The 21,948-nt window shown below is 46.8% G+C and overlaps 1 protein-coding gene across 9 annotated transcripts in view; it reads left to right on the plus strand.

Annotated features, from left to right (window-relative positions):
* Positions 1-21,948, plus strand: part of LOC147631850 (uncharacterized) — a 231,822-nt gene that overhangs the window by 28,232 nt on the left and 181,642 nt on the right. For 8 of the 9 annotated variants that reach the window (XR_015267360.1, XR_015267361.1, XM_086808399.1 and 5 more), the window contains 3 exons: positions 12,467-12,565; positions 14,084-14,253; positions 14,674-14,771. Coding sequence is in view for 7 of the 9 variants with exons in the window: in XM_086808399.1 (XP_086664525.1) it covers positions 12,467-12,565; positions 14,084-14,253; positions 14,674-14,771 (367 nt within the window). In the remaining 2 variants the exon portion in view is untranslated. The remainder of the gene's footprint in view (positions 1-12,466; positions 12,566-14,083; positions 14,254-14,673; positions 14,772-21,948) is intronic. The other variant, XM_086808401.1, reaches the window with a different exon arrangement.

Consider the following 21,948-nt stretch of genomic DNA (forward strand, 5'->3'; position numbering starts at 1 on the left):
TAAGAGATGAATATTTTATTATAAAAGTGTTACTTTTATCATAATTGAATTTCATGCATAGAGGTATGCATAAGAGATGAATATTTTATTATAAAAGTGTTACTTTTAGCATAATTGAATTTCATGCATAGAGGTATGCATAAGAGATGAATATTTTATTATAAAAGTGTTATTTTTAGTATAATTGAATTTCATGCATAGAGGTATGCATAAGAGATGAATATTTTATTATAAAAGTGTTACTTTTAGTATAATTGAATTTCATGCATAGAGGTATGCATAAAAGATATGGGAAGTGATAAGATGTGATAAGATACATATGAGATGAGTTAGGATGATAAGATGAGTTAAGAAGTGATAGGATGTGTATGGGATAAGGTAAGAAGTGTATGTGATATGATAAGATGTATATGGGTTGTGATAGGGTGAGAATATGGATGTGAATGTGGATGGGTATGTATGGATGTATGCATGTAGATGTGGATGCATGACTGTGGATGTATGGATGTGAATGAGGATGTGGATGTGGATGCATGGATGTAAATGTGGATGTGTGTATGGATGTATGTGAATGTGAATGTGGATGTGGATGTATGGGTGTGAATGAGGATGTGGATGTAGATGCATGGAGATGTGGATGTATGCATGTAGATGTAGATGTATAGATGTGAATGTGAATGTGGATGTGGATGTATGCATAGAGATGTGGATGTATGCATGTAGATGTAGATGTATAGATGTGGATGTGAAGGTGGAGGTGGATGTATGCATGTAGATGTAGATGTATAGATGTGGATGTGAATGTGGAGGTGGATGTATGCATGTAGATGTAGATGTATGGATGCGAATGTGAATGTGGATGTGGATGTGGATGTATGCATGGAGATGTGGATGTATGCATGTAGATGTAGATGTACGAATGTGGATGTGGATGTATGCATGTAGATGTGAATGTACGCATATAGATGTGGATGTATGGATGTGAATGTGCATGTAGATGTGGATGTATGGATGAGGATGCATGAATGTGCATGTAGATGTGGATGTGAAAATAGATGCATGGATGTATGGATGTGGATGTATGGATGTGGATGTGGATATATGTATGGATGTGAATATATGATATGTGATGTGAAGGAATCTGAAGTAATGAGATGGAAAATGATGGGATGGGATGAGTACGTATATAAATGGAATGTGGAATAAGTAATGTGGATTGATGAGGGATAATGTGGAAAAATGAGAGTTAATATAGAAACTGTAATTGTAAACTGTTTGTAAATGGCTGTTTTATGTCAAGAATGCTGGGGAAGCATTTTGATCGTCTTGTGATTAAGATCGTGGAGACCAAACTGATAAAGTTGCAACTGCTGACGGAGAGTCAATGGAGGACGTCTCGCGTAGCAAGGTCGGCCGAGGTCTTGACCTCGATTAAAATGGTGAGCTTCCGGTACGGTGGATGAGGGACCAAGGAAGCGGCCTATGAGTGAAGCGCTAGGTCACCTGCGAAGGATCCTAGAGGGTGCTGACCATACGGTGCTCGGGCTCTGGGTCACCTAAGATACCCACGCGTGCGTCGAGGAAGATATTGAAACAAGGAGTAAGAGTTGTTTTGTGAAACCGGGCATGGATCTGGTTGATTGACCTTGCTGGTCTTCAATGGATGAGTCTATGGCTCTTTATATGGATCTGTTGGTTGATCTTGCTGATCTTCAACGAGAGTCCATCTGGATTTTTATAAGTGATTATATTGCCGAGTATTATGGGCTAGGAACTATTGAAAAGGTCCCTGAGTGGACAGGTGGTGAGCGTTCTAGTTGCCAATGATGCCATAGATACTCTGATGAAGGAATGATGGAAAATTAAGAATCAACCGGATAATTTGGAAGATTGTGATCAGTGGTACTATGGTTTCATTAAAGGATTGTTTTAAAACTGGTTGAATCTGTGAAAAGGCAATTTCATATTGGGTGTGTAAGTGGTGTGGCTAATTTTATGTTTGCATGAACTTCCGGCTAGGGAGCCTTGGAACTCTTTTCCTTGGTACCCGGGACAAAACCTAACCAAATTTCAAATTGGATCCCATCACTACAGTGGTTGGGCGGTTGGCTAACCCATGGGACTGGATGGGGTTAGGCTGGACTGATGGATCCGTAAATCGAGACTCAATTTCTGTTATTACGATAGATAAAGTAAATCCCGGATAGTAATTGTTCTATGGATAGGAATCAACGGCTGTGCCTCTTTGATGGGGAAAAGAGCGTTGATCCCAATGATCCAAGTGCAAGTTTCTTCCTTGATCTGACCGAGTATCTTTATAGGTACAATCGGATCAGCTTGATCAGTAATGGTCTTGACTACGTTAGAGTAAAAAGTTATCCTGGTGGAATCGCCCGTGCTTTCCGGGTAAGAGAAGTTTTTCCGAGTCCGGTTTTTGGAAAAATCGACGAATTAGTCTCTTGTCCGGATATCCGTGGACGAGGCCCCGAATGTGGGACCCCTGTCCCGCGCGAGAAGTGTTACTTCCGCTGCTAGTACCCGAAACTGTTGCTCGGGAACAGGGATCTCACAATGTGTCGGCTGTATCCATGTCCTCCTAGTGTGCAGCTGAGTCAAGTCTTGCCTGATAAGTCTGGTAATCTCTGCCCGTGTGAGAAAGAGGGAGGGTGCATCCACAGAGAGAGAGAGAGAGAGAGAGAGAGAGAGAGAGAGAGATTTTAATAATGTCTTCCAAAAGACCGAACTCGGTCTATGAGACAAATCAGTGTACCTTTGTGGGGTATTCCGTGTGATCCCAACAAAATGAAAAAGTACTGAACTAAAAAGCTGAATCTGGTTGTGCAATAAGTACAATGAGTGGGAGAGGAGATGGAGCTCTACTACTAGGAGAATGCAAAGCTATAGCATGGAGTATACAATCATGATATGCAACCTAGCTAGCTCCATCCTGTACCATACTGGGGGTATAAAATGGTATACATCAATGAAGGGGGTGTCCACAGCTCCCTGAAGAACATGCCTGGGTATACTCTGAAGCGAGCCAGTCGCTCCTGTTGGAAATAAGTGCACACTAGGTGTACTATTTCTCTAGTCTAGTTTCAGTTGAGTCTTTGTGTCTTGAGTCTAGTGCCATGTGGCACCTCTACATTTATCCCATAAGTCAGTCTACTCAATCTTGTACTTCTCACATATAAATTGTGGGTGTCACATCAATGAAAGAATCAATCTTGTGTCTTGTCTACACTCATCTCAAGGTAACTCTTTGTCTTTCATTTGTGTTCTTGTTTCATTTCTAGTCTCTTGCTTTCATATTTTCTACATGGTATCAGAGCCATGGTTGTAGGGTTTCCCTGTTTTTCCTCTGAGCTTTCGCCATTCTCTCCAAGCTGTCCCACTCAATTCAGCGCAGCCCGCTGGTGTTTGCTTGGTTCAATTCTCTCTCTCGTTTTTGATCTGTTCGGTGCAAAGCCTCCATCGCCGTGGGCCTCCTCTCTCACGTGCACCAACCTCTCTCTCTCTCTATCAAGCGATGGCGAATCAAGACACCCCTACTACTGTCGGGACAGTGGTAGGAGGAGCTCCGACATCAGTGTTAGCGTCCTCACGGGCAGCTGCTGGCGCCTTTCTGGGCCGCATCTCAAAGACTTGGCAGCACACCGTCTCGCAGAGCCGGCCATGGCGGGAGCTCGTGGACCGCTCATCCTTCGCCAAGCCAGACTCTCTGGCCGAAGCAGGCAGCCGGATCCGCAAGAACGGCGCCCACTTCCGCCTCAATAACATTAACACCCTCCTCTTTACTGCGGTACTCGCCTTAACTCTAATCTCTAAACCTGTCTCTCTTTTCTTGCTTTGTGGCCTCCTTGCAGCTTGGGTCTTCGCCTACCTCATCAGAACCACTCCCCTCATCCTCTTCAACAGAACTTTCAGTGAAAGGGAAGTCAATGTCGGATCTGTTCTCATCTCTGCTGCCATGTTACGGTTTGCAATCATCTGCATCCATGCCACTCTCTTCTTCATCAACATGTGGGTTAGCTGTCCATTGGACCAGCCAGACCTGCAGCAGCAAATTTAAAGCTGAAATCAAGTGTATGATGTGTTCTATTTTCAGTCTACTCTCTATCTCTTTAAAAAAAATAAATAAAATAATAATAAATAAATAAATAATAAAAAATATATCTCAGTTTTGAATTTCATTTACTTCTCTATCTTGTACGGGATTAGACACTGCCAAATCTGGTAAGACCTTCCCATCTCTCTCATAATTATCTATGTTTTCATGCTATCTACCACCATTGATCACCAATGATGTAGATCATGGGGTAATATCATGTCTATTTGTCTACATGGACTTATCTTTGTCCCTATCCAAGAGGCACCCCTGCATTACTCACTCTAGCAAGAGGATTGACCTTGAGGAGGGATTATCTATCAAGGTCCATCTCTCTGTCTATCTACAATCAGTCAGTCTCTCTGTCTATGTGTCTATCTTGTGTGATCTTACAGTCATATGTCTCTGACACTCTGTCTATCAGTCTATATGCCTCTCTTTTGTGGATTAGCTACCCACATTCTCTTTGGCATTTTGTCTATGTCCCCATTTATCTTCTATTTGTCAGTCTCTCTCATGTCTATCTGAAAGTCTCTCTCTCTGTGGGACCACTCTACTGGCTGATTGTCTCTCTCTCTGTCTATCTATGATCCACTCTTGTCCCTACCCTTGTGAACCCATATGAGGATATCACTTGAGGAGGGGTGTCTCAGGATCTTTTGTCTCTCATGTCTTGTCTCTCAGTCTCTCAGTCTTTATGTCTGTCTTCTAGTCTTGTCCATCTTGTCTTCTAGCTTGTCTCTCAATCCTTGTCTAGTCTCTCTGTCTTGGTCTTATCTTTTGTCATGTCATAGTCTTGTCTTTTTGTCTTCCTCCTAGTGTCCACTTAAGGAGGGTTTTGGAAATAAGTGCACACTAGGTGTACTATTTCTCTAGTCTAGTTTCAGTTGAGTCTTTGTGTCTTGAGTCTAGTGCCATGTGGCACCTCTACATTTATCCCATAAGTCAGTCTACTCAATCTTGTACTTCTCACCTATAAATTGTGGGTGTCACATCAATGAAAGAATCAATCTTGTGTCTTGTCTACACTCATCTCAAGGTAACTCTTTGTCTTTCATTTGTGTTCTTGTTTCATTTCTAGTCTCTTGCTTTCATATTTTCTACAGCTCCGCACCCTCTCTGTGTGAAACTGAGCTCTGATCTCTGTCATCTCTCTTTGGTATAGGCGTGGTGTCCGAAAGGCAGGTGGTCTCTGTCTCCTGCGGGCTTTGAGTGTCTCTGCTCTCTGGAGAGTAATTCCCCGCCGTGTGGGGGCTGGGAGTGGGATGGATCTCTGAAAAAATGTAGTAATCTGTATCTGTCGTCCCCCCTCTGAAACTGTCTGAGCCTGCAATGATGTCTCTCTGTGATGCTGTATGTCTAGAATGAATCTCCCCAGTATGCGCTGGTCTGCTACCTCAAAGATCTGGTGTAGGGAATGTGGCTCTCTGAATAAAATGGGATATCTCTCTCTGATGGCTGCATATGCTCTGCATCTGCATACATAATGTTCCTCACTCTCCACCTCCTCTCTGCACAATCTGCGTGCCCTCTCCTCTCGGGGGATCCGTGCTGCTCTGCCAATCTCGATCTCCAATCGATCTAATGAAACTCTAAGCTGACCAATAGCCACTCGGGAGCCGTGTGTGGTAAAAAGCCCTCCATGTATCTAGGCCTCTCTATAAATCCATCATCAGTGATACTCATGAAGTGATCTCTGTAATATAGCATCTTCAGTGAAAGAGGCTGTGTAGGCGATATCCATGTCTCTCGTGTATAGAGCTGCCATAGGTCCTGTCTGAATACTCTGATCCTCTCACTATGAGAGAGACGGATATGTGGTGCATCCCTGTCATACTGGAATGGTGGTAGATGATCCATGTCTAGGAACCAATGTGTGACCTGTGCATACCATGATTCTCTGTCTCCTGCCTCAGCCAGCTGTCTAGATGCCTCAAAAGCTCTGTATGACAATCTGTCCTGTGGCATCTCTCTAAATCTATCTAGCAGGCATATAGTCTGGAATACGGCCTCTACCATCATAGGAGGCGCAGCAAACTTTGCTCGGATAATGTCATGAGTAGTGACGGTTTGCTGCGTATCATGCGTGCCATCATGAGGGCCTGTGGTCTCTCTATCTGTGTCCACCAATGGGTAGCAAGGCCTGGTGCCCATACCGCTGCTCCATACATCAGTGCCGGTGTGACTAATGTGTCAAAATAGCCACCCCTTCTTCCGGGGCTCCTGGAAATGCGCTTGGTGGCACTGTCTCTAGCATAGCCAATGCTGCATATCCCCGTGTCAATCTAGCTCTGGCTGCTGAACCCATGGTGAAGCGCGTGGCTGCTGCTGCAGAGAAGGTAACCCCTCGGTACACACATGATGTCACCACCTCGACCTGGCGTCCTGCGGACTCCTGCCCTGTCTCGATGTATGAAAGACCATAACCTTGGTTTTTCCAAGGTTCACACAGTAAGACCCCTCTACGTGCAGAAATCATGGAGTGCATGTAGATGCTGCTGTAGACCTCCTTGAGACTCAGACACATATACAATATCATCAGCATAAAGCATAATATGTATTGAGGTACCTGCTAGGTCAACTCGATCTCCGCCTCCCCGTGTAATGAAGTCAGCCACCTCATCAATGTATAACCCAAATAGCGTGGGGGAAACTGGGCATCCTTGCTTCACACCAATGGTGCTAGCAATAGTCTCGGACATACCTCCTGGGCATCTGACTCGCCCAAAAACCTGCTCATATAATGCATAGATGTCCCATGTCATATCTGCTGGTATACCAAGAGACTGCAAGCGCTGAAAGAGCCTCTCTCGTGGTACTGTGTCAAATGCCTTGCGGAAATCCACAAAGCAGCAATAGAGCTTTCTCTTCCTCTGATCAATTATACATCTCAAAGTAAATACATGGTCAGTGGTAGAGAAAGCTCTCCTGAAGCCTGCTGCCTGCCCCGATGAGCGTTAACCTGCTCGCTCAGCATATAAGCTAAGCTCTTGCTCCAACACTACACCATAGAGTTTGGCCAACACGTGGCCAACCATAACCATCCTGTAGTTGCTCGGATCGAGCATATCCCCTGTTTTGTGGATCGGCACAATGGTGTGCATCGTCCACTGCGCAGGCAAACCCTCTGCTAGTGCCCTGTTAAACAGGTGTGCAAGAAAAGGAGCCAAAGAATCTACTGCATATATGAGATGCTCACCCTGGAGGCCCATATGGTCTGCGGCCCGTCCGTCCATGTTGTAGGCGGCGGATAGCTTCCTTTACCAACGAGTGGGTAAAGAAGTTAGCTGTGGTAGGTCGAGGCTTCTGTGGCTGAGGTATAGGTGGCTGCTGTGGGGGGTGGTATAGGCCCTTTGGATATGTGTGCCATGTTTGTGGGTCTGCAATGGGTGTCGGTGTTCGGGGCTCTCTGAAGTGCCGCCATGAGATAGGGCTATCTCTACTCATGAAGAAATGGAAGATCTCTAGCTCCTGTATCTCTGCGAAGGTCCGCCTTTTGCGGCGAGTAAGTCTCCTCATCTCTCTCCTTGACTCTTGCTATGTGATGGCTCCCAAGGCTCTCTGTATGTGGAGCCGTGAGTATAGGGCTCTGCACTCGTCATCATACCATCTGTTTTGGGGCATAGTCCCAGATCTCGCAGGCTCTCCTGAGTGGACACGATGTGGGAAGCTCTGTAATGCAACCATGTGTAGGAGTGATGCCAGCTGGGCTGTAATGGTATCAAAAGGTGCCAGGGAACCCATGAGTAGGAGCCCATCCTCTACTCTGCCAGTGTATATGTCTGCCATGTCATGTGTGATGTAGATGGTAGTGTGTGGCGTGGGTATGTGGGGGATTGGTGATACTGGTGATCCGGCTAGTGAAAATGCCAAGTATGTATGATCTGCCCCAATAGGACGAGGTGGGATGGAGAATGAGGTGACAAGCTGTGATGCCTCCAAAGACCCTATAATGTAGTCTACCACCGTGCCTCCGGTCCGTGTATGACCCCCATGTGGGAAGCATGGCAGCCCTCCTGATCGCGGCCATTGTAGCATCTCGTTATAAATAACGAGACGATGCCTGGCTTCCAACTCTAGTAAGTGGTCCCCATAATGTCCTCTGTCTGGTCTAGTGTCCTTTGATGCCCGACTAGTCCCTATCTCCTTTGGATCCACAGGGTGGAGGATCTCCATGTCATCATAGTCATACACCTCACACTGTCTGCTCTGTGTGTGGGCATTGAAGTCACCGGTAAGAAATACTTCCCCTAGTGTAGAATAATGCATAATCTCCTCTGACAGACAAGTGTATGGTGAGGCTCTTGTCTCCTCCTCCTGTGGCATGTCCTCTGTAATGACATAGGAGGATCCTGATGGAGGAAAGTAACATAGGGCTATGTATATAACCCTGTCTTGTGAGAGTTGTAAGCTGATCCACATGTATCTGGCCTCTGGATCCTGTGCTACCACTCTCAAGCTCCCCTGTAGCTCCCGTCTGAATAGAACTGCTACTCCCCCCGACCCTCTCGAGGTACCCTGGCGTGTGGTCCTCTTGTATGCTGACTCCCACTGGAATCCCTCTACTCGAGGTAGCCCTCTCTCTGGGCTCTGATGTGTCTCTGTCAGAAGTATGATGTCTCTCCCCACCATAACATGCTCCAGTCGTCCAGGCTGCACCCATAGTGAACCATTACAATTCCATACTGCCATGTGTATCTCTGTTAGTGGCCTCGTCTGTGTCCCATAGGCCCCAAACCGCTAATTTATGGGCCGGCCATCAATGATGACCCGACCATCTCGATAGAAGGCCTTCTTGCCTTCTCTCCTCGCGTGTAAGACTCGTGGCATGCATACTCTCCTATGCTCTAGCTGCATCCTCGTGAGATCATCATCCAAGAAAATAGGAGCTCCCTCTAAGCCTCGTAATATGACCCTCTTCCTTCTCCGTCTCTCCTGCAAACTGTAGGATAGGGCTCGCTTGCGTGTTGAGTCTTTCCTGACTCTCCATGCTTTGGTGAAGGGGAGAGTGTCCTCTTCCCTTTAGCCTAGCTTCATGCATAGAAGCTGTCCATCTTTCTCGGGAGTGGAGTTTGGTGTCTCGGCTATACCTGTGACTCGAATGTTGAGGCGGCGGGCACGCCTGATCTTCTCCTCCTCAATGGTGGTGTGAATGATTTGATGTTCTTCCCTTTGAGTCTCCTCCCTCACTTTTTTACAGATGTTCTTCTTCACCACCTCAACCCATCCTGATTACTTGGCTTCGAGTTTTCCCTCCATGTCCTTTGTGATCTCCTTGGAGATCTCTTGTTTGATGGCCGTGAGAGTGTTGTCATTGATCTCCTCTTCTTCCTTCTCGGTGTTCTTGACGGCTACCAGTTCCACTTTCAATGCACTCACCTCCTCCTTGAGTGCTGTGTTCTCTTGTTCAAGGTCTGTGACCCGTGCTTCGATTGCCATGATGTGCCGGTGTAGTTTGTTCTCCACCTCATTGAGGTTGGAATCGGATGTCTTCTTGTTCTCCTTGATTAGTGCCTTCATTGCCGTCTCGAGGGCCTCGAGTCTCTCTTGGAGACTCGGGGCAATTCCTCGAAATTACTCTGCAGCCCTTCCCATAGGTAGGGAGGAGAGAAAGAGAGAGAGTTATGTTGCTGCCTTGGGGGCCTGAGCACAGCCTACCAGACAGGCAAGCGGGCCAGCATTGCGCTAGGCTGGCAGCGAGGCGGAAGCGAAGTGGGCGGCAGTAGGGCGAACAGAAAGGGCGGCTACGCACAGAGGTGTGAAGCGAACAGGGAACCACGTAGCGAAGCGGGCGGGGCGAAAGTGAAGCCAACAGCAAAGCGAAGAACGAAGCGAAGCGTGCAGTCTTCAAAAGGCCAAAATGACCTATGAGACCAAAAAGGTTACAACAATTGGTGGATCTGATACAATATCATATATATATATATATATATATATATGTATATGTGTATATATATGTATGTATATGTGTATATATATGTATATATATGTGTATATATATGTATATATATGTGTATATATATGTATATATATGTATATATATATCGACTGCCAGATTCGCTGGTCCGCTATATTTACCCCCGCCCACAAGTAGAAATCCTCGGCGCGAGAGAGAACCCCAAAGTACTCCAAAGACTTACATCTAGTAAATGGGGAGGACGAGACCCTTGCCAGGTTTCCCAATAGCATAGAGCCTAGGAAGCTTAGACCAGAGTTCCTGACGGGAAAGAGTCTGAACAAGGGGGGCGCATACGAGACCTTAGATCAGGTGTACATATGATATTCTGAAAACGTGACCATCGGTCTAAACCATTGCGCGGTAAGGGGGGTGTGGGGAGGGCGTGGTGCAGATGCGATATATATATATCTATATATATATCTATATATATATATATATATGACATTGTATCAGATCCACCAATTGTTGTAACCTTTTGGTCTCATAGGTCATTTTGGCCTTTTGAAGACTACATGCTTCGCTTCGGTCTTCGCTCCACGCTTCGCTAGATAGATAGATAGATAGATAGATAGATAGAGAGAGAGAGAGAGAGAGAGAGAGAGATGAATGAAATGGAATATTATATTCAAAAGGCCAAAGTGACCTATGAGACCAAAGTTACAACCATGTGACATCTGATACACTGTCTGGAAAAGAAAAGAAAGAACTGAAGGTAAGTATCTAGCCCCACAATACATCAGTAGGGGGCATCCGGAAGCAGCAACTAGGGAGAGTGGGAAGCTAATGCTACTAGTCAAAATGGGGTACATGAGTACATGGATACATGAATACATGAATATGGGGGAGTACAAAAGTGACAGTGAGTACAACAGTATATGGCTGGAGTCGTAATCATCCTAGGAGCTCTAGCATGGGTCTCTGCCGGATGGCCTGGATATCTGCCATAGTGAGATGCCTAGTCGGACGAGCCCGATGCCTCGCAATGATGCTCTGAATCCTCCGGTGTAGGCACCGTCTCCAGTGTGAGGATCCGCGAATTCTCGAGCGTCTACATCTGCCCAACTGGATAGCTCTCTCAACTAGAGTCCCATGGGGTGCCCACTGCTGGGCTGTCGGCTGTGTGTCCTCCCGGGTAGTCCCTCTAAAGAAGTCAGTAATCTGTCTCTGTGTGGACTCCCTGCCAGTCGGGCGTCTGCTCCTGATAATGGACTCTCTGAGCCTGCGGATCTCCAGGAGATAAAAACCCAAGCATCGCTGATCATAATAGTCCATGACTCTAGCCAGTGGTCCAAATCCCTCTCTGAAAAGGCAATGGTAGTGCCCTTGAATCTCATAATATGCTGTGCAGCGACAGATGTAGTGCTCCTCCGTCTCTGGCTCTATCCAACAAATTTGACAAATCTTCCTGCTTGCCGCTTTATGAGGAGAAGGCTATCTGATACATGGAGAGGTGGCCGCGCGCGGGGGAGTGGGGGGGGGGGTGGGGTAGTATAGGTGGTCTATAATGCCAAGTGGGATCACCACCTCTATTTGTGAGAAAAGAGCCAGGTCGCAGAGCCTCAAGAAAGCTTCATGCCGCTTCTACATGTGATCAGAGCCACCCTACAACTTCTCCCACTGTCCGCGGAGGGTATGAATGCTATCGAACCAAATGCTCCTGATGGACTCTGTAGACGGAGTGTGGGTACCCCCGATGTCTTCATTGCATCGAACTTTGCGTATGTGCCAAGCTGCAATGCTACTGCAAATCTTCCATCTCTGGCACGAGCCCGGAGTGCAGTGATCGGTAGATAGGGAGGGATTGGTACTGCCGAAATGCGAAGGTGAGAGACTTGAAGGGCTAGCCCCCCTCCTTCCTCCTCATAACCCATGACAGCTTCACCCTTTGTGGCCCAAGCGACAGTGCCCCCTGAAATGATACAGGTCAAGGTCCTGTCCGTCGAGAAAATGCAGAGAATCCGTTGCCAAATCTATCGAGCCTTTAGGCAATCCCAAAGACAATGTTGCTGAGACTCCTGAGGGTGGCCGCACCTCGGAAAAGTTGCTGGTCGACCGCCAATGGCCAACCATGTGCCAACCATGTGCCAACCGCCAAGCTCTTGTGTGCCATCAGCCAAAGAAATAGGGCGACCTTTTGAGGCCGGAAACTGTCCCAGAGCCTCTTCCAGAAATTTGAGAGAAACCGCTGTGAGAGGCCCTGTGACTGCCAGTGTACTGCTGTTGCCGGGGTGCCCTCAACCTCAGGCATCTGAATCCTGCAGCCTAGCTGCACAGTGTATGTGAATGGGGGTTTAACAAGAATGAGGCCCTCGAGAATAAGGCTTATGCATTTTTATTTTGTTAAAAAAATTTCCTTTTTTGTTACTAAGGTTTCTCACACTGAGTCATGTCCTCAACAGGGTTTGCGAAATGGAAGAAACTAATGACATCTTACAAGCTAGCGAGGTAAACTTAGCATCACCAGCATTGTCCGTTAAAGAGCTCCGGCAGGGGTTTAGGTTAGTGCTCACCTCTTTGTGCTCTCTTTTGGGTCTTTGCTGTTTCCTATGTGTAATAATTATTGAGCTTTGAATCCAGCAAGGTCCAAGGTGTACTTAAGTACAATGTGGATCCACACAGTTCATCACCATGAGTACACAACCGATTTGTAGGTTTGTATTGCTAGGTTGATCACTTTCCCCTTGCAAAAACCAGGGGCTTCTTGGGGAATTAAGAGCTTCCAACACGCCACTGGCGACGAATAGTGGGTCGGCCAGATGTGCCTTGCATGCCCTATCACACAAGGGCTGCTAGCACCCTTGATGTGCACGAGCCCGCATGGGCCTGCGAAGGCACTGGCATTGCTAAGCAGGTCCCCACTCTGCCTTACCAGCCTTCCAATCTTTCATAAAAGACAAGCTTTGGGGAGTGCCATTTCATCTGTAATACAAGGAGCATATGCTTGCCTGGGGATACTCACTAGTGACTAAGTTGAGGGACCTTATCTTGCTCGGTGATCTTACTTTTATTTCATGTTGGGTCGTTTTGACTGGACACGTGTAACGCTGAGCATAGCATAGTCATAGGAAACGGGGGAATAGAAACAGTAACAACATTTTTGAGAGAGCTGAAATGGGAATTCCATGCTAGCAAGGGACATGCAAAATAAGGGGGGAGAGCAGAAGAAGAGGGAGAGGAGAAACACATGAGAGGTGAGAAGAAAGAAGAAAAGAGAAGCTATTATAGGCCCAAGATTGGGGTTTTTGCAGGGGAAATGGCAGAAAGAAGAAAAGAGAAGCTATTATAGGCCCGAGATTGGGGTTTTTGCAGGGGGAAATGGAACACGGTGTTGAGGAAATGGCTGAAATGAGAAGGCCGTGGGGGAGGGGGGCGGGGGGGGGGGGGGGGGGGGGGGGGGGGCGCGCTTATCGCTGAAATGTGCCATTCAGAAATGGAAATGGAGGAAACAATGGAAACAGAAATGGCCAAAACAGTTAGGACCTTTCGATCCCCCAAACGGTTGAATTGGTCCAAAAACACTGCATTAACTATGAAGCATAGTGGGAAAGGGTGCGTCAATAATTAAAATTCACCCAAATGCTGCTTGATGTTTAATATACCAAGAAGGTCTTGCATCTTAAGATAAAGAGATATTGTTCAATGTGTCTCAACTGGAGCATCATTTTAGATGATTGAATTTGGTGTCAGCAGTTGTTTGAGTTCTCAAAGGAAGGAGAGTGTTTCATTGCATGCAGACTTGTGTTTGTCATGGTGTTTTGACTGGCATCTATAATGTGGCTAGTAGAATGCATTCATATGCTATTTTATCGGAAATGTGATTGTTCAGTGGAAAATTTCTTTAAGCAGATCTTGTTAAGAGGTTTGTCCCACTATCTCTTTATGCTTATAACAAACATCATTAAACAGCATGCTGAAAGTAATGAGCCACAGTGAGGCTGAAGTTGGAGGGGCATGTGCTGTGTCCATTTCTATGCTGGCTAAATACAAAATATACATGTGTTTTGTGATGTGTACAGCATTGATGACGAGAGTTTCAAAAGTCACGACCAGCCAAAAGCTTTTCCTCCTCAAGATTGCACTAGAATAGATATTGGGTTAAGAAACAAGGGGAGAAATTCAAAGACTTCAAGTCAAGATGAATGGGATGTGCATGCTACCACACCATCTAGAATAAAACACCTTGAAGGTTTTGTCATAAATCGAACTCTTTCAACACACCTTCTTGTGCCACTTTGTAATCCCCGCTTAAAAAAGTTGGAATATTGGATCAAAATGTCGTGTTGAATTTAGAATCATATAATTTCATATCTTAGCATGATTATTTGAAATCTCACATTAATCATCCATATGCCGCCATTCAAAATCTCATACCTTAACTTTCTCATATCTCACCTTAACGCCCTCATATCTCACCTTAAATATCTTGTATCTCACCTTAATTATCTGATTTCACATTTTAATGATCTTATGTCTCTCATGTTAAAATCACCTTAACATAGTTGTAAATTCTAGCCTTATGATTATCTTAAACTAGATTGTATACTGTGTAAAAATGGCGAGTGGCCACATTCACTCGCTAACCCCTTTCCTTTTTTTTTGTACATAGGCCATTATCAAGCCTCCAATGATGCATCGAGGTCATGTCCCAAAGAAGAGCAGCTTGTTGGCAGAATGCATGCCAAATTTCTTGATCTTGTCCAACAGGCCAGTGGCACGTTTTACCCTAGTAATGCAGCGCTTTCTTCTTTGGTTCTGTTTGGAAGTTAATAAGCTAGATCACATATAATCTTGATACGATAATTCAAGGGACATGGATTGTTGTGTACGGGTAAGGGGTTCAAGAGTAATGCTGGATGAAGAGTAAAGGGTTTGGGTAAGGGCTGTTGTGCATGTCATCCCTCATTGTATACTCAGCCTGTTGTACTCCTTTTGCACTGCTCCCCAATCTCACGGCCATTGCACCCAGAAGCCTTTAGTCCTTTGCCATGCTGTGGATTGTGTGGAGGAGTACCTCATTCAGATGCCAAATCAAGTCTTAGAAGCTATAATACAGTAGTTTCATCCTAGTGTTTTGGTGAAGTATTGTCCCCACCTACGTGCAACCCAAGTATCTGGAAAGTGGTACTAGTACCTTTGGGAATCCAAGTCAGAGGGGCTCCTTAGTGCAGACTTTATCCCAGTGTATTGTAGCAGAAAAATGTTTGTAACTATGCTGAGAGAAAAGATGCTATGAGAATTCTTAGGATTCAACAATATCCAGACCAGTGGACAAGTTTTACCCCAGGTAATCTAGTGCTATCAATCTTCTTCTTTTGTTCTCTTTGGATGCTAACAAGCTACATCACACATTATTTTTGAAACTGTAATTCAAGGGACATGGATTGTTCTATTTGGGTAAGGGCTACTGTCATCCCATGGGGTTTTTTTTTTTTGGGGGGGGGGGGGGGGGGGGGGGCAGAAAGGAGACTTCTATTAAGTATGAATAGACTATACAAAATCACAGCTGGAATCCGGAATAAAAAACTCATCCCATAACGTAGGGTGATCTCAACAAATATGGGGCACAGAGGTGCCAAGAGAGTCCCATGGATGAGAAAAAGATCCATTCATCCTCTGGGCATTTTCCTTCTCGCCGTCAAAAAATGGCTTTGAGTCCAGCAGCTCTGTATCATCTGTAAACTCTGAGTCCAGCAGCTCCTCCTGAGTATGGAGGGGGAGGCGCAATCCTTGGAGCCTCCTCTCTTGAGTTGAGAGAAAATTGCTGTCACATGCACTCTGCACTCAGTGCATGGTGACAAACTGGCTCATCATGAGCAGTGCAACATTTGTACAGTATTAGAACCCAGTAGGTTCTCAAGTCATACTATCATGACCAGCAGTGCAAATGGGAACATTATCTTCCATTGGTCCAAGCTATCTTGAACGACACTCATTCATCCAGTGTTGAACGGACTCCATATGAAGCAGCCTTTGGTCGCCGTTTTTATTCTCTTTTGATGAGAACGGTGTCTCCATCTTTAGAGGCTAATAAAACCACGAAAGCATTTTCCGAGATTATTGAGTCAGTCAAGGACCGCTTGACCAAAGCTCAGGAAGCATATAGCAGACAGGCGAATAAGTCTAGACGAGATGTCCACTTCAAGGAACGGGATTGGGTCTATTTGTGTATCATGAAACAGAGATTGAAACAAGTGGGCAAACGTTGTCCCAAGCTTTCATTCCGTAGTTTTGGCCCTTTTCCAATAATTATGTAATATGCGGAAGCTTCGGAGAAGGATCGGTACTTCAAAACTCAGAAAACAGCACTCTTTTCGCGACGGAATTAACGCACAAAACTGAAAGACGATGTGCAGAAAATAGAGAGAGAAGGGGGAGATGGAGAAGGACACAGTATTGGGTCCCAATTACCCTCTGTAGGGCCCCCACCACGGATGGTGTATTTGCTTTATTAGAATGATGTAAATCTGAAACAAATACAAAGTACTTGACCTTTTCTTGGCTGGAAAACCTGCCCTTGACCTTCAGTCCTTCACCCCTTAGCTTTAGCAATGTTCTTGGCTGTCCTGGCCCTTGGTTGCTTGGAGCTCTTGGTGAATTATGAGATAAATGATGGGATTATGGGCTGGGGTATTTATACCCCCTCTTTCATCCAGTCGGCCAGCTAATAAAAGCTCCACGACTGAGTTTATTCCCATAAAATGCTTGCACACTAAATATAAATGCATCCACACTAGGCCACCCTGCTGTCCAGCCTGCGCATGCTTCTGGGACAGCCCCTGGCTGCTGGGCATGCTGCGCATGGGTGTGGGGACTGCCCCTACACCTGGCCGACTTGCAGATTAGGGCTTTGGACCCAGTCGGCTGCCTGTCCAGCAGTAGTACAGCTGGCCGACAGCCCCTCCAGCCCATGCCAAAGCTGGTGGGCACAATGTGGGCCCTCCTGGCCCCTTGGGGATGGTTCTATACCTCCCCCATGCCCATTCTACAAATGCAAATACAAATCCTCACACTGGGGTAGCCCTATGGGCTGGCCCCATCTCTACATGCAACCTACATGCCTACAGAGGCCTGGCATCCAGTTGCAAACCAGATACTCAGCACATCTGACATCATTCCAGAGGGAGACTCACAGCGCGGACTGGCACTGCTTCATGTGTAGGACAGTGCACACCTGCCTTGGACTCATGTGAAGGACAATGCACACCTGACCTCGGACGACTGAGATGGATCCCTGGCTGACTCATCCCGGACTGGGCTCACATGGGACCAGTTCACCATCCCAGGTCCTGCACCTTCTGTAGAGAAATGTCTACGTGGCATCCAAGTGCGGGATGCACGTGACATCCCCTTCTGCTTAACTTGACGGAAGCTGCATAGCCTCCAAATAATCCGTCAATAAAGCCGGATAGTCTTCGAAAAATTCTTTGTCGAGCCATACCGCTTCATGAGTTCCTCGGTCCTGAAACTTCGTGAGGAACTGTCGTAGTCTTCGGCCTGAGCCATGCTTGAAACGGTGTAGAAGGATCTGTTCTGGAACCATTACTTCTGCCTCATCAATGATGTCTGGTTCCGCTTCGTCTTTGACCTCTCAAGGGGGTGGACTTGCATATGGCTTTAACCAACTGACATGAAATACATCGTGCATAGTCCAACTCGGAGGTAGCTTTAACTGCATAGACACCTCATTAATCTTTTTCCGGATGGGAAATGGTCCGAAGCTCCTGAAAGACAACTTTGGGCATCGCTTGCCCACCTGCTTTAATCTTTGCTTCATAATCCGAAGATATACCCAATCTCCTTCCGAAAACTTCATGTCCCTTCGGTCTTTATTGGCCTGTCGAGTGTAGGCCTCTTGCGCTTTAGCCAATTTGTCTTTAACGGACTCGAGAATCTCCTGGTAAGACTCCGTCACTCTGTTCGCCTCCGGTACTGAAGACGACGTCCTGGTTAACGACGACTGGAAAGGCCTTCCAAACGCTGCCTCATATGGAGTCCTGCCAATAGCTGAAGAAAAAGAGTCATTTAAAACAGCTTGAACTAAAGGCAAAAACGATTCCCACTTACCTTGCTGATCCTGGACATAACACTTCAACACATCAAAGGCCAACTGGTTGTATATCTCTGTCTGGCCATCTGTCTGTGGGTGGAATGCACTGGAAAAATTCAACTTAGTACCAAAATTATCAAACAATGCCCTCCAAAAATGACTGGTAAACTTGGCATCTCGGTCTGACACTATGGTCCTAGGAATCCCACCAATCGGGTACCAATGCCGAATGAATAGCTGGGCAACATCCTCGGCGGTCACATTGGCCCTGCAAGGAATAAGCATCACAAATTTGCTTAACCTGTCAACAATAGTCAAACACTATGTATTACGCTTACTCGGACTGGGAGGCAGATTTGTGACAAAGTCCATCGAAATGTCTTGGAAAGGACCCTCAGGAATTGGCAAAGGTTGTAACAACCCTATCTTCTTTCCACGAGGAGCTTTCACCTTTTGACAAATGTCACAGCGTTGTACATATGTAAACACATCACGCCTCATCTTTGGCCAATAGTATTGCCGTTCTAACTTCTCCAGAGTCGAATTCATGCCCCTATGACCACCTGTAATGGCGTCATGGACATCATGGAGAAGAGCTGCCCGGAATGATTTCATGACACACAGTCGGCCTTTGTAGTAAAGCCAACCATCGCGTATCAGAAAATGGCATGGTCCTGTGGCATCCAATGCCTGTTCCCATTGTGTACCGAATTCCTCGGAATCCGCGTACGTGTGCTTCATGTCTTCTAGTCCTGTACCAACAAGGTCTAGTCTAGTGGTCTGAATCGTAGATACTTGTCCCTTCCTGCTCAAAGCATCGGCCACTGGATTGGCCTTTCCTGGAAGGTACTCAATCATGCCACCGAACTGCTGGAATATCTGACTCCAGCGGTGTTGTCGATCACTCCACTGTGCACTGGGCATCGTCTGAATCCAGCGCAATGCCTGATGGTCAGTGCGAACCTCGAAGTCACGGCCATACAGGAAATGTTTCCAATGTTTCAAGGCCTGAATGACTGCTAGGAGTTCACGATCATAGACTGAGTAGTTCTTTTCGGCGGGCAGTAACTTACGAGACATGTAAGCTACCGGATGACCATTCTGTTGCAATACACCTCCAATTGCGATGTTACTCGCATCGGTGATCACCTGAAATGGTTCGTCCCACGAGGCAAGGGCTAAACAAGGCGCTTCTGACAAAGCCACCTTGAGGTTCTGGAATGCCTCCAATGCTCGTGGAGTCATTCGAATCTTTTGCCTCCTTGTTTTCACTCCCTTTAGCAGATCGGTGAGGTCTGCCGAGAGATCAGAAAACTTGTCAATGTGGGTGGAATATGCCTGGCATATACCCACAAATGATCTAATGTCATAAGTGGTCTGAGGTACTTCCCAGTTAACAATCTCGGCCACTTTAGCCGGATCAAGTCGAATGCCTTCGGCACTGATTATATATTCCAAGTAATGTACCTGGAACAGATAAAATTCTGACTTCTTTTCATTGATATAGAGCTCGTTGCTTTCCAGCAACTTAAGGACTTTCTCCACATCAATGTCATGCTGCAATCCGAACCTGGTGGTACCCACTCTTTAAATCCAATCAACAATCCGAACCTGGTGGTACCCACTCTTTAAATCCAATTTAGAGAACACCTTAGCTCCATTCAGCCTCTCGAGAATATAGTCAATTCGAGGCATCGGGAATCTGCTCTTGATAGTCAGCTTGTTGAGTGCACGATAATCGACACACAACCGAGAAGACCCATCTTTCTTCTTGACAAATAAGATCCGTGCTGCAAATGGCGACACGCTGGGGCGGATGAAACCAGCTTGCAATAATTCTTGGAGTTGGCGGTCCAACTCCGATTCCATTGCCTTAGAAAGGCGATACGGAAACTTGCTCGGGGGTTCCGAGCCTGGGAGGAGGTCAATCTTGTGATCCTCCGGTCTGGACGGGGGAAGCTGGGGAGGGAGACTGTCCCGAAGAAAAATCTTCTGGAACTTTTCATGGAGAACCGAGTACTTCTCGGAAGCACTGGCCACCGTCTGGGCTGTCTGGACGTAAATCATCGCACACTGTGCGCCTTTCCTGACTGCTCGCTTAGCCTGCAAGTGGCTTATGAGCGGAAAGTTTGGAATACCTGGCTCACACTTAATGGTCACCGGGGTGTTTGACACATTCCGATCAATCTGGAACGTGTGCTTGTCCCACTTGACATCAGGAAGAAACTTGTGAAACCACTGGATACCCAAAATTATGTCTGCTCCTACAAGAGGGGCAACCATAAAGTCACGCACAAACTCTTTGCCCTGAATCACTAATTCAGCACCTAGAGCTTTATACTTGACGCTCGTAGTCATACCTGTGCTAAAACCCTCAACTTGTTTGTCCACCGGAGTTAGCTCGAAACGGGCACGCCTAGCGGCCTCTTCCGTGATCACATCCTCCGTGCTGCCGCTGTCAAACAAGACAACGACTCTCTGGCCACCTATGTAGCCAAAGGACTTGAGCAATTCGTTGCGCTCATACTCCTGGTCATGGGCGCCCTTCTGCTTATCTTCGAGCTCCCGGCTAATAATTGCTCCAACTGAAGCACCGGGGGTTGAAGAACTAGGGGTAGCCACTGGGGTCTGTGTGGGAGCTGTGCTCACCATGGAAGCTGTGGAGGCGGCGGCGGCCTTTGGAGGCTTCTTCGGACAATCCCGAGAAGTATGTCCTTTTGTGTGACAAAAGTAACATCTACCCTCCTTCCTGCACTGAGCAAGCTCCTCAGCACTCAACTTGCCACCTGTCTTGCCTGCCTCCGCTTTCTGGTCTGGAGTAAGCTTAGACGCATTGTTCGAGTTCTTGGAGCCAGAGGCTCCCGGGCTCTGTCCTGGGGAAGACCCCGTCTGGTTCTGGCTTTTGCCCCCCGAGGTGTTAGCCTTGGGAGAAGCCGGCTGGGAAGTCTTGGGCTTGCCACCATTGTGTTTCATTTCTGCACTCTGCGCAAGCGAGAGTGCGTCCTCAAAGGTGGCTGGCCTAAACATACGCACCTCCCATTGGATTTGCGTGTCCAAGCCATACAAAAACTGCCCTTTCTTGTCCGCATCAGATAAGCCTAATTGTAGACACAAGGTCGAAATTCTATTGGCAAACTGAAGGACTGGTTGCGCATTCTGACGCGCACCCCTGAACTCGTCTTCGAGTCGCTCAAGGTAGTGGGGCGGTAAAAACCGCTGCTTAAGGTCACGGACAACCTCGTCCCACCCATAAGCTGCCATACCTGATCTGGTGTGGGCATGAGCCCACTGAGTCCACCACGGAATGGCCTCACCTTCCAAATACCAACTGGCTAAGATCACTTTGTCAATATCTGATTTCCTAACTGCGGCAAAGTAAGCTTCAAATTGATGTAACCATGAATACAGAGTAGTGGGAGCGAGTTTACCATTATACTTACTGAAATTCATTTTCTCGGGAAAATGATTCGAGGGCGCCGCTGGTGTCAATCTGGCGTCCAAGGCTCTGAGGTAACGCTCGTGTTCCACTCGTCGCATGGCTTCGTCTTCTCGTTGTCGAATCTCCAATGCACGCATCTGCATCTCAAGCAAGGAGCTTGGCTACGGCTGTGACCCCTCGAGAGGGTCCCTGTGACGAGGATCCGGTATCTGGGGTACGGAAGGAGAGGGAGGAGGAGATGGAAAACGCGACGCTGGAGAGCGAGAACGCTCCTCCAGAGCCAAAATCCGTGCCTTTTGCTCATCCAACTTGGTTGTCTGGTCTGCGATTGCTCGCATCATCTGCTGGAACATGTCCTGTACACTCAAGCCGGGTGCCCTAGTTGGGCTGCCTGG

This window comes from Cibotium barometz, chromosome 14 (assembly GCF_041138505.1).
Source record: "Cibotium barometz isolate CiBa-2024 chromosome 14, ASM4113850v1, whole genome shotgun sequence".
Taxonomy (NCBI): domain Eukaryota; kingdom Viridiplantae; phylum Streptophyta; class Polypodiopsida; order Cyatheales; family Cibotiaceae; genus Cibotium; species Cibotium barometz.